A 13,194-nucleotide genomic window follows, 5' to 3' on the forward strand; every position below is an offset into this window, starting at 1 on the left:
TCACAGCCAGCCTGGTTCCTGAGATTTTGCTGGTTTTGTTTTGTTCCATCAGATAACCCACCCAACCTACTTCCAACAGTTTAGGAACATGATGGGATATGGAGGTTATGACAGTCAACTAAAGGTGAACCTGGAACCAGGATCCCCTTTTTTAAAAATCTGATAGGGTAATCTGATCCTGTTACTGGGAAGTTCCGAGGCCCTCTGGTACAGAATGACAGGATTCCTCAAATCTAAGTTCCTGGATATCATTTTTGTTGTTAATTTTGCAAGCATACCAAAAAAACCAATCTGTGTCTGGTTTTTACTTAAAACTGATATTTTACTGTTTACTTAAATTAATTCTAAATATACCTGATCTATGGAATGACCTGGATAAGCTAAAGTTGCCTAATATTTTATAATACTTAATGGAGGGGGGAGCAACCAAAAACTTGTATATCACTTTCCTTATTACTATGTTCCCAAGAAGTAATCATCAGGGTCCCATGTTAAATTTGTTCTCAAGTTTGTTTTGTCACCAAGTATTACAGTTTAAATGAGGTCACTTTGCTTTTGGATGCCTAAAATCCTGATTTAGTTTTAATTTTTGCTTACATTTCAAACTCATTTAAAAAAATTCATAGAAGCACAAATAAACTGGCCATATAAAGAAGTATAGAAATGGCCTAATAATCAGCCTCAGTGTTCACAGCTGCAAGAAGAGTAAGCCGTTTCAGAAGCTTAGTGCTATAGTAGAAGTGAAATCAACGTGGTCAAATGCAATCCTCATTACTTTGGAACCTTTTAAATATTTCTGTTCACTATTTTCATTAATATGCTCTAGCTGCTGTATAAATTGGTTATAATAAATTTGCTTTGGCTTCTTTTTATTGCTATTGGGTTTTGTTAAAACTTACATCAAGCTACAGGTACCAACACTTTAGTATTCCACGTCACCACTTGCTTGCACTTTTTCTGACTTGTTTCTGGGAAAGTCATTTTGTCTTAGCTTGCAATTAATTATTTTGTGTGTGATTCTTAGGAGGTTGGCGTAGAATTTGGTTGGCTAGCTTTATGTAAATAAACTATGCCTCATTAAGGTTGTGTTTAAAAAAACTTGCATTAAAAAAATTACTCTCCAATTACTAGTGTACAATAGGAAGTTGTCTTGTTTCTTTTAAAAAACATTGGTGGTTGTGGATTTGGGGTGGGTTTTTTTTTGGGGGGGGTTATTTGGGGAAAAGGTGTTTGGGGCTGGAAAAAGGGATGATTTGTCATTTTTTAAAATTTTCATCTGCCACTTTATTATTTGACAGCCAAGTATCCAGTATTTTATAAAACCAACTAAATTTTAGTGGCACTTTTCTGTTGCCAGTCAGAATGCACTTTTTTATTCTGTATTATACTTAGATATCAGCTTAAATTTTGTGGTTGATTGAAATGTAACCTTTACCAGCAGAGGAGGGAAGTGCACTGTGTTCATTTTGTCCCTTTACAGATAATTTCCAGGTTTTACATTGTAACTGCAATCCATATACTTACTACAAAAAATAAATGTCCTTTTTAGACATACTTTGAAATGTACCTTAATGAAATATTAAGAACTTGGGAGAGTCAACCTACATTTTCTATAGCCTTCCTCCCTTGTTGGATTTGGTAACTGTGGAAGCTGCTTTTGCTTAATTTCTGTAAACATCTGAGATCTGTTTAAATTTGGTGGTCATCTACAGAATCAGTTAATAGAAGCCAATTCCTGATTCTTTTTCCTTAACCTTGAAATATCCTGAAAGGAGGGAACTTACAAATATATGCATTATAATTTTGTCTGATCTTGGAGGCCTGTTTAAAGAAATAAGTAAAAATTAGACACAGTAGTATGTACCTGTAGCCCAGCTACTCACAAGACTGAGATAGGAGGATCACTTTAGCCCAGCAGTTCAAGGCAGCCTAAATTAAAAAATAAAGACGGAAAAATGAAAATTTAAGCTATAAAACATTTCTTTTTACTATCTGTTTTTTCTGTTATACCCTGAAACTCCTGAAGTTTCTGTTCACGTAATTTGCTGATAATAGGGAGAAAGTTTACCTTGGGTATAAAATAGTTAACTTTTCAGTAGTAATTATTTAATAATATAAATCTATTACATAGGAAATATAAAAAAAATCATAAATTGTTAATTTTAGTGAATGTAGATGGGGGAAGGTTTTAGGTAGATTTTTACAGTAAATCTAAACCTCTTTAATTCATATTCCTTTTGACTTACTATAGATTTTTGAACTATTGGCTACCAGACAAAAATGAGAATACAGAAATACAATAAACCCTGGAGAACTTTTTCATTTTAAAAAGTTTTGTTTTTATTTGCTTTTTCTGAAAATATTTTATTCTTCCCACCTTTTAACCTAAAGAAAGAATAGTGTGGTATACATTTAGTAATTTGATGCTTTGAATAATAATAGTTCTTGTCCTTACATATATATATGTATGTATATATATATATGTATGTATGTGTGTGTGTGTGTGTGTGTATATATATATATATATATGTATGTATATATATGTGTGTATATATGTATATATACATTTTTTTTTTAAATCAGGGATTGAACCCAGGGGTGCTTAACCACTGAGTGACATCTCCAACCTTTTTTTATTTTTCATTTTAAGACAGGGTCTTGCTATGTTGTTAAGGCTGGCTTTGAACTTGGTGATCTTCCTGCCTCAGCCTCCCAAGCACTGGGATCATTGTCATGCACCACCATGCCCAGCAGATAGTCTGAACTAACCAAATCAATTATCATGTTTGAAAGTTTATATTAACTTCCAAATCTTTTGCTGTGGAAGAAAATAATGAAAAAAAAAAAAACTAACTTGTTAGGAGGTTGAGAGAAAAGAGGGTTTTAAAATTAAGTTAATAAGCCAATTTGAAAATTGGGACTGACGCATTATATAATAAATCATTTGCATTCTGTTTATAAAACAGAGACTTTTGCTGATGCAATGGTGCACATCTATAATCCCAGCTGAAGCAGGAGAATTGCACATTTAAGGCTAGTTTCTGAAACTTAATGAGACCCTCTCTTATAAAGGGCTGACGATGGCTCAGTGTTAGAGCATCCCTGGGTTCAAACCCCAGTACAAAGTAACAGGAGTGGGGGTTGTATTTTACAGATTCTCCAAAAAGTAAAATTTCTAATTTAAAAAATAAGCACAGGATTACAGTGTTTTAAAGCTATATTGTGCTTGTAAAAGGCTCAGATGTTTACAGAATACTACTCTTGCATCTTGGATTGTGACTAATTAAGTAACCTCTGCAGCTTGCCATCACTGACTGTCATTTTATACTATAAGGTGTGGATCCAGAGTTGTATGAATTAACAACTTCTAAGCTGGAAATCTCCACCTCAAGCCTCAAAGTGACTGATGCATTTGCAAGACTCATGTCCACAGTAGAGAAGACAAGCACATCTACCAGGTAAAAAGTTAGGGTCAATTAAACCCTCATTTTGAATTCTGAGTTAAAACAGTCCAAAGGGAAAAGCACGTAAGTTGGCAGTCTTTCAATATATTGTCTTAAAATTCACTTTATAAAAGCCAATAGATGTCTAAATCCAGAACATAGTATCAAATTATGCTTAATTATTAACTTTATTAGAGAAGAGTTATTTCATAAGAAAGGACTAACAGATATGATTTTATTTCTCTCCCCCACCCCACTTTGTAGAGAATCTTTCTCACTGAAGCCATTGTAGAAACATTTATAATTCATAATTACTGGGAACACCATCTTAGGATCACCTAGACTGATCTTTTTTCTTCCAGGCTAAGACAGAGAATAGCCATCTGTATTTTCCAAAAGCTTGCTGATCTGCATCTATGATTTGGGACATGAAACCTTCCTTTACCAAGCTTCTTTGGACCCTCTTTAAGGGCATAGCCTTTAGAAAAGCTATATCCCAGAGTTGGAACCAAAACCAAGAATTATCACTTGGGCCTTATGTTGAGAATTTAGAAAACCCTTAGTTTTATATAATTAAATGTTGGAATAATGCATTGCTTTGACATATTAACCACAAGAACAAACCAGTTCCTAATAGAAATGTAATTATGAGCCAGGAAATCACTAGCCTAAGAGCAATACTGGTTGGTTGGCAGGCCAGCTCTGCTTCCCAAATCCATAATTTATCTGCATTTTAAAAAGGAATAGTTACCTGCTATTTGCCCACTTTGAGAGACGTTTTAGTACCATCGTGTTAAATTCAGAGTTACCCGTTAAAGTCAGTTCTTTTATAGAAAATTGATTATTTCCCTTTTTGATGTATGAAATGCTGTCTTAAAATGTAAGCTTGAATGACCATTGCCTTTTAAACTTTATTGTGTGTTTATATCCATTCATTCAACAGGTATTACTACATATAATTTTAAAAACTGTTGTTATTTTATGAGTACCCTTAACTTTTCCCTAGAACAGGTTTGTAACATAAGTCCTTTTTTTAAAAAATATTTTTAGTTGTAGATGGACACAATACCTTTATTTTGTTTAGTTTTTTTAATGTGGTGCTGGGGATGGAATCCAGTGCCTCATGCATACTAGGCAAGACTTCTACCACTGAGCCACAATCCCGCCCATATAGGTTCTATTTTTAAAGTCCACAGAGTCTCTCTATTGTTCTTATTGCCCCTTGTCATTGTAGTATGCCCCCTGGCACTGCCAAAGCCGCCTTTTAAATGAAAATACTTGTAAATTGCAGTTCCTGTGGACTTTAGGCTTCTTTTTTTTTCTCTTTCTAAACAAACCATTTCTTCAAGTTGAAACTTGTCACACAGATTTCTGATCGATTTTGTTTTCTGTGTAATATAAAAGGAAATGTACATTTGACTTTAAAAACAACAGAAGGCTATTGCCTTTGTTGTCTGGCCTTTTCCCTGCTGTTTCTGGGACAACCCTACTGTTTGCTCACATTTTTCCCCCTGCAGTCTCACTAACTAAACTGCAGTAGTTTTGGAAATCCCAATGTTGAAAATTCATTTTTTGTACCATTAGGAGGAGCTCTAAACCACTTTGCTGGCTTGCTCTCCTAATTTTTAAAACTTATCCTGCAGACTACACTAGGGAACATTTCTGACACCTATCGTTTTTAAGAAGTTATTCTCCTTTTATGTAAGGGTATTCTGAACTAGAAGAAAGCACTAAAACTACAGTGTATATCCTGGAGGTAGTAGTACAGCTGGATTGCATTACTTTCTAGTTCTTGTCCAGCTTTGTATTTAAAACAAAATAACAAGTAGCCAACTTTGTATTTTGTTTCAAGGAATGTATATTGTTTAAAAATAAATAAGTACATGCCATTTGCACCTGAGAAATGCAAATATCAATTCTTAGTATTAGAATTTAAGGTCTTATACTATAACATATCTCCATGAGTGATTTTTAATTGTGCAAAAAACAGGCAGGTGGCATATATAATTTCAGAAATTTTAATTTTCAATATTTTGGTTGTTTTTAGGTTTCATTTCATTTTTCTTTTTGTTTTGAATAAAATATAGAAAGTAAAGCTCACCAAAATTGTCTCACATATTGACAAAACAGAAGATAGAGTGAATAAGCTTTGTGAGGACCTGTCAGATAAGAAAGGGTTAAACAAACAGTGCTTAAACCAGACATAGCATGCCCATAATCCCAGCTACTTGGGAAACTGAGGCAGGAGGAAAGAAAGTTCAAGGCCAACTTAGGTAACTTAGCAAGACCCTGTCTCAAAAAAGGAGGAGGACTGGAGATATAGCTCCGTGGTAGAGTGCCCCTGAGTTCAGTATCCAATACCACAAAAGAGAGAGGAGAGAAGGAAAGAAACAGTGATTGAGGTAAAGGAAATTTGACATGGAACAAATAGCATCATACTCTTCTCTAAGTATCTTTTTTTTTTAATTATTTTTAGATGTTGATGGACCTTTATTTTATTCATTTATTTATATATGGTGCTGAGAATCAAACCCAGTGCCTCACACATGCTAGGCAAACACTGTACCACTGAGCCACAACCCCCGCCCTCTAAGTATCTTTGAATAACTAAACACACACATGTTCCTCTCTTTTCAGTACATAGGTTGTGAATGTAACTTCTCACTAAGAATGCAAGTTCTTAGCTTTAAAATAGTTGCATCTTCTTTTCCTTCCTAAAATAGATAAAATCATTTAACTTACATCAATGGGTGACCAGCTGGCTAGTCTAATTGATGTTTCTACAAACCAAAGGACTAGTTATAAAAGGGATACTTTTTGTCTTTTTATTGATGTAATTCATATACCACAAAATCTACCTTTAAGATATATAATTCAGTAGGATTTCATATATTCACAATGTTGTACAACTATCTAATTCTAGAACATTTTTATCATATCCTCTCCCCCCAAAATGCCCTGTACCCATTAGCAGACACTTCCTATACCTTTCTCCCTCTATTCCTTAGCAATCTCTACTCTGCTTTCTATCTGTGGATTTGCCTACTCTGTTTCCTATAAATTGAATCCTATAACATGGCCTTATATGTCTGGCTTCTTTGCAGTTTTAAGTTCATCCATGTTGTGGCTTATGTCAATATTTAATTCCTTTTTATGACTACATGGCTGTATAATATTCTCTGGTATGGAAAAACATGTTTTGTTTATTAATAGGTTATTTTGCTATTTTTAGTATATGTGCTGCCAGAGCGAGCATCATTTTCACTTGTTGAATGTTAGGAGTAATGCTGCTATGAACATTTGTATACAAGGACGAATGTTTTAGATTCTCTTGCAAGTGGATTTGCTCCCTCATATGGTAATTTTATAATTAATCCTTTGAGGAACTGCCAAAGTTTTCCAAAGTTGATGGCACTGTTTTATATTCTCAACAACAGTATATGAGCATTTCAATTTCTTCATTCTCACCAGTACTTGTTATTTTGGATATAGCTACCCCAGACAGTGTGAAGTGGTATCCCATTGTTGTTTTATTTATGGTACTGGGGATTTAATCCAGGAACACTGTATCACTGAGCCACATCCCCAGCCATCCTTTTCATTTTTTAAATTTTGAGACAGGGTCTCACGAAGTTGCTAAAGCAAGTTCAAGGCCACCTAGCCTCCTGCCTCATTCTTAGAAGCTAGGTGGAATTTCAGACTTGAGCCACTTAGTCCTCCATTATCATTTCATTTGAATTTCCTGAGAAATATTTGCCTATGTTTTATAATTTGTAACAGTTCTTTGTTGCAAGTGCTAGACTTTTATCAAATATATACATTGCAAACAGTGTCTCCCATTCTGTAGGTTGTCTTCACTTTTTTATAGTATCCTCTGAAGCACAGATGTTTCTAAATTGTGATGAAATTGAATTTTTATGTATAATATTTCTTTTATTTATGCTTTAGGTCTAAGAAACCATTGCCTAATTCAAGGTCAGGAAGATTTACATCTAGGTTTTTTTGGAGTTTTATAATTCCATCTCTTAAGTCCTTGATCAACTGAATTAATTTCTCTCTATGGCATGAGGTGGGGGGACCACAGTTTTTTGTTTTTTGGTTTTTTTTGCATATGGCTATTCTCTTGTCCTAACACATTTATTTTGAAAAGACTACTCTTTCCCCCATTGAAAGATCTTGGCATGCTTGTTTAAAAAAAATTTTTTTTTATTGTTATAGGTGTTTATTTCTGGAATCTTAATTGTATTCTATTGACAAAAAGGGCAGATCTTAGTTAGAAAAGACATAGATAAAAATTGGGTTATGGCATGTAACTTTTGTTTTTCAAGTCTCCCTCAAGCATTTCTTTTTTCTTATATTCTAAGAAGACTAGCTCATATAAGTGTACAGTGATTAAAACAAATGCTCAAACTATAAATTATGTGAGCTTTTTAAAATTTTAAAATACAACTTCATATTGCCTCTGAAATAAAACAATTGATACAAACCTGAGAAGTAATCTTTACCAAAACTTTGTTAAAAAATTTCTGTGCTCTCCTTTCCCACACCCCAGCTGCACTCCACAAATGGAGAAGTTCAATTGGGTGCAATTTGTTATGTTTTAAATAGCCTTTTTTAATACAGAAGCAGTAAGGGATATTCTAGGAAGTTATTCTTTCAAGTCTTTTCATGCAAATATGCATGCATGTCTTTTTTAAACCAAAAATTATATTTTGTGTAGTGATATGGGGGTCAAACTCAGGGCTTTATGCATGCTAGGTAAGAGTGAGCTATATTCCCAGCTCCCAAAATGAGATTTTATAATCCATCCTGAATGGAATCATGGAATCAATCTTTATAATCAGTGATATATATTTGCCAATTTCAGTGAGTTTTTATTTCACGAAATACCCAGACTGTATTCATGTTTTTCCAAAAATATCCTGCTTTATACAAACCAATATTCAGTTCAGGATAATTATATCTAGACATTATGTCTCTTATGTCCCTTATAACCTAGCATATCTCCCCTTTTGTTTTTTTGTTAATATTAGCTTGTTAAAAAGACTAGTCCAGTGGACCTACAGAATGTTCTAAGCTTTGGAGTTGTCCATTTGCTTCCTTAAAGTAGTATTTATTAAATTCTCTATTCTCCCAATTTCCTATGAATTGAAAATTACATCTAAAGGGCAGACATGATGTATGGAGTACATTATAGGTGTTATGTCACAAAAGATACCTGACATTTGGCTGACTGCATTGTTAATGATGATAATGTTCATTGGTGAAAGGTTGATCTTTTCCATTCTAGATTGTTTTTCACATTGAGACTGGAAATGTGAACGTTGGAATGATGCAAATATCCACTTCTTCAAAAATCCTTTGAATAGTTATGCCACCATTTAAGTGCAATGGAAAAATGTATATTTTAATCAGAAACAATGTTAGATTGCTATTCTGTTCTTCTAAAAAACCCTAGAAATTAGTTCAGTGGTTATTCTACTGATATGCCTCAAGCTATTGAACTAAAACTCTGTTATTAGGGGCTGGGGTTGTGGATCAACCATAGAGAGCTCGCCTAGCAGGTGCGAGGCCCTGGGTTCGATCCTCAGCACCACATAAAGATAAACAAAATAAAGGTTGTGTCCAACTACAACTAAAAAATAAATATTCTTTTAAAAAGTCTGTTAGATTTTTCATTCATTCTATAAAATCTTATTTCAGCCTTTTCAGAATTAGTAACAACAGAAAAGTCTAGGTATTAAGTGAAGTCCTGCATCTAATCTTTTTTTAAATTTCACCACTAACTTCCTGCTCACTGTCCAAATACAAAATATTTAGGTGAAAGGAACAACTTGTGTCATATCTAATAGAGTACTAATTGTCCTTTTCCAGAAAAGAAAATTGGGTTTTCTAGAATCCATTTAAAATCATCTTTGGTCTAAAATTAATAATCTATATGACTATAACTATTCCTTCAATATATTGGACATCCTAGGAAAAAATGCAGTTTGGATTCAATCATGTGCTCGATTTGGGCTACGTACACTAGGACAACCTGACTTCCAGGAGTTCTTCACATCTGTTCTAGGTGCCAAATTGGTCACTTCTCGTGGGAGTTGGAGTGGTATAGTAAAATAGACTTCATCTACAAGACCCATAAGATTAGAAATGGCCTCCCCTGGGTTCCTTCCTGCAGCCAGTCTTCATGCTGCTTGTATCTCAGCTGGCTGAAGGCTCTCTTTCCTGGAATTTCCCACTGGGGATAAAGAAAGCCTGAGGTTAAAATGACAAGCCTTGTGCCGCACACATTTTTTATGTGAAGGTAATTTTGGAAGTTTCACAGGGGGCAGTTTGGAATCCAGTCAGGCCAAATGTTTTTAGGGCTTTGTAACTAATATTTCAGTAGAGTAGCATGTTAAAATTATGGCTGGGTAGATGCTTTTAGCTTTAAGCTGTGAGCTGTACACATGTACATGTGAATATCCATAAGCACATGCCTTGCTTTAATAAACATACAAAAACAGGCCATGTGTTTCTGTTCACGAAAGAGTTGGCATCTGGCACAGGAAGCATAGAACGCAGAAGTACAACCTTCAGGATCTAGCAGAAGAAAAGATGGTCGAATACCTGAAAGTTTAGTTAGAGCTCTCGGGGGGTGTAGTGAGGGCTCTATGAGGTGTTACAAGGGCTGCTTAACCTAGAAAGGAGATGTTTTAGTCAGTTTTTTCGCTGCTGCAACTGAAAGACCCCACCAGAACAATGATAGAGAAGGAAGGATTTATTTAGGGGCTCACAGTTTCAGAAGTCTCAGTCCCTAAGTGGCTGGCTGAATTCCTAGGGGTTCAACGTGAGGCAGGACATCATGGTAGAAGAGTGTGGCAAAGGGAAGCAGCTCACATGATAATCAGGCAACAGAGAGACTTCCACTCACCAGATACAAACATATTGCCCAAAGCCATGCCCCCGATTCCCACCACCTCCAGCCACACCGTACCACTTCAGTTTACACTCAGTTAATCCCTATCAGGGGATTAAATCGCTGATTGGGTTAAGACTCTTACAATCCAGTCATTTCTCCTCTAAACCTTCTTGCACTGTTTTTCACGTGTGAGCTTTTGGGAGACACCTCATATCCAAACCATAAGAATGGATTTCCTCTCATTTGACCTATTGCAAAGTCCCATTAACGTACTTTCTTTCTCATTTGTTGATAGGAAACCGAAAAGAGAAGAGCACTTGAGTGAAGAAGCTATCAAGGTGATTGCCAGCCTTCCTGACTTGACATTCATGCATGCCAAGGTGTTGATGTTCCCAGCCACATTAACACCTTCCACCAGCTCCCAGGATCAAGTAGACTGATAACTGATGTGAACTGGACAGTTTCAAATGCTTTCTCTCCTCCTCCCTTCCCTACCATCAAAAGCATACCTGCTTTAATTAAAGAAAATTCAAGTTCAGCTGATTTGTTGGTAAGCCGCACTAGAAAGGTATACATAGTAATGTATATTTATTTACATACTGAAGTCCTAAATTTATATTAGAAAACATGTAAATAATCGGGGGTGAACATTTTTGAAGATTTATTCTTTTTGTGTTGCTGGGGTGTATACATTTATGTCTTTGTGAAATACACTGGTGGTGTCCTTCTTACAAAACTTTTGAAATAAAAAAATTAAAAACTCAAAGCTCCACTGTCTGAAATCCCCTTCAGTCTTTTCAGATTGCATTGAATGTCCTCTTCATTTTTCATATCATATGTTGAATCACTTTTGCTGTCATAAATAAGCTCCAAAGTCCCTATTTAATTTTTTTATTTCTGTGTGATGGGTTTGTTTCAGATCTGGCTTTTGTTATCAATTTTGGGCTCTTTTTTAATCTTTTCAATCTGGCATATTGCTGTTTGACCTTTTGCAAGGTACTTCATCGAAAGCTCTTTTGTTGTAGGGTATAGATCATTGTCAGAACTTGATTGGAGGGGTTTAAAAAGATTGTGTCTGTTTTAAGTCAGTTTGATTTGGAGAAGGACCAAATTATATGAATGTCTTACAATGAATTTTTTTTTTTTTGTTTGTTTCTATCGTACCACTGATTTTTTTTTTTTTTTGGTTCTATCGTACCACTAGTTTTTGAGGATTTTGCACAGTGTAAAATGACATAATCATAGATTGCTATGGTTTAGGCTGTATATACAGTAAAACTATGGGTTTTAAATGTTTGGGGAAATTCCTATGGAAAAAAAAAAGAGACATGTAGAAGAACCTCTAACAAGGTTAATGTGCATGCCCAAGGTCTTTTGAGATTTCAGTGTGTAAATTTCCTTTTAGCTTACACAAAAATAAAATAATTTAAAAGAAATTTTAGCCTGGTGTCTGTGTAACTTTTATATAAGGAAACATTTAATGTGTTTGAATATGAGATTTTATCCAATATTAATGTATTTCAATCCAAAGAAAATCATTTGGTGGACTTCCGCTTTGTTGAAATAAGAATTAGAATCTGGCTTATAAGAATTGGATCAGTACTTTTAGTAACTTAGCTATTTTTATATATACAACATGGGATTCTGGAAAAAATTCCCATCATTATAACATGTCATCACAATATTTGCAAAATTAAATAAGAATTTATAGGAAATTTTTTTCTTTTCCAAGAAAATGTAGAATGAAATTAAGGTGAGCAGATTTTTAGAAGTTAATTTTAGATTATTAGATGTTAAATCAGCAAAAAAGTCACGTGACCTATCATAAGCTACAGGCAGCCAAGAGTAGCCCACCTTACTCACACTGAAAATGTTACAGCAGAACTCTTGCATCTCAATCATTGTCAGAGATTTCCTGGTTACCAGGTTATTGCCTGAAATGATAAGATTCTACTTTCAGCCATTTCCCCTACTTCCTCCTACCAATTCTTTTCATAGAAGGCTTTTCTTCAGAAGTCATATTTCCAATGCCTGAAGAAACTTTCGAATGGAAGAAGATAAAATATTCCTCAGCAGAATTTTACATGTGTCAGTAATTGAAGCTTAAATAGCTGCTTCTATAGTCTCTGACAACTAAATTGTAATGAACCCACTTACTAGCTGCAATATTGTAAGAAAGTTAATCAACTTCTGAGCCTGAATTATATTAATTCTAAACATGAGAATGATACTACCTACCTCATGGGGTCGATATATTAAATAAAAGACATAAGACACTTATCACATGTATAGACATGGTAGCCACAGCATAACAGCAGCAAACCCTGTGAAGACTCCTAGAGCCTGATAGATTTGAGTAGTCACAGGAGAAGGGATCATTTAAGTGATAATACAGTAACTTACTTTAAAACAATCAGTGACTGACAGAAGTGTTTATAAGATGAATATGCATACTAAATAAATCAGGCTTCCTTTTGTTTGTCATACTGGTCATTGCTGCCTTTGTCACAACAGGTACATCAATACTGGATTGTCTTAGGTTAAAGGCAGTGCTTTAGTACTGAGGCCCAAAACTGTTCTCCCTGTTTGAAATTTTTCCAATAGCACTCAGCAGTTGGCTCTGGAAGGGTCTCAAGCACTTCTGGCATCTCTCAAAGGGAGAGCCTGTCATCTGCCCACTTACTTGGTCATCAGCTACTTCTGGCAGTAGCTACTCCCTGCCTCAAAGTCAACCACAAAGACCCTGCAGAATTGGGGAAGAAAAGAAGCCTAGGAGTAGAAGCCCCAGTAGGCCAAATCACACATTAGTTTAGCAATCAACTTCATGTCCCAGGTGCATTAAAACCAACT

The 13,194-nt window shown here is 34.9% G+C and overlaps 1 protein-coding gene across 4 annotated transcripts in view; it reads left to right on the forward strand.

The window, feature by feature from the left end:
- Aftph (aftiphilin) overlaps positions 1–11,785 on the forward strand; it is a 62,482-nt gene extending 50,697 nt beyond the window's left edge. For 3 of the 4 annotated variants that reach the window (XM_027934334.2, XM_027934336.2, XM_027934335.2), the window contains 2 exons: positions 3,335–3,458; positions 10,640–11,785. In XM_027934334.2, the coding sequence (XP_027790135.2) occupies positions 3,335–3,458; positions 10,640–10,784 (269 nt within the window). In that variant the 3' untranslated portion in view covers positions 10,785–11,785. Of the gene's footprint in view, positions 1–3,334; positions 3,459–10,639 lie in introns of those variants that run through there. The other variant, XM_071601643.1, reaches the window with a different exon arrangement.
- The last annotated feature ends 1,409 nt before the right edge of the window (positions 11,786–13,194 follow it).

This window comes from Marmota flaviventris, chromosome 14 (assembly GCF_047511675.1).
Source record: "Marmota flaviventris isolate mMarFla1 chromosome 14, mMarFla1.hap1, whole genome shotgun sequence".
Taxonomy (NCBI): Eukaryota; Metazoa; Chordata; class Mammalia; order Rodentia; family Sciuridae; genus Marmota; species Marmota flaviventris.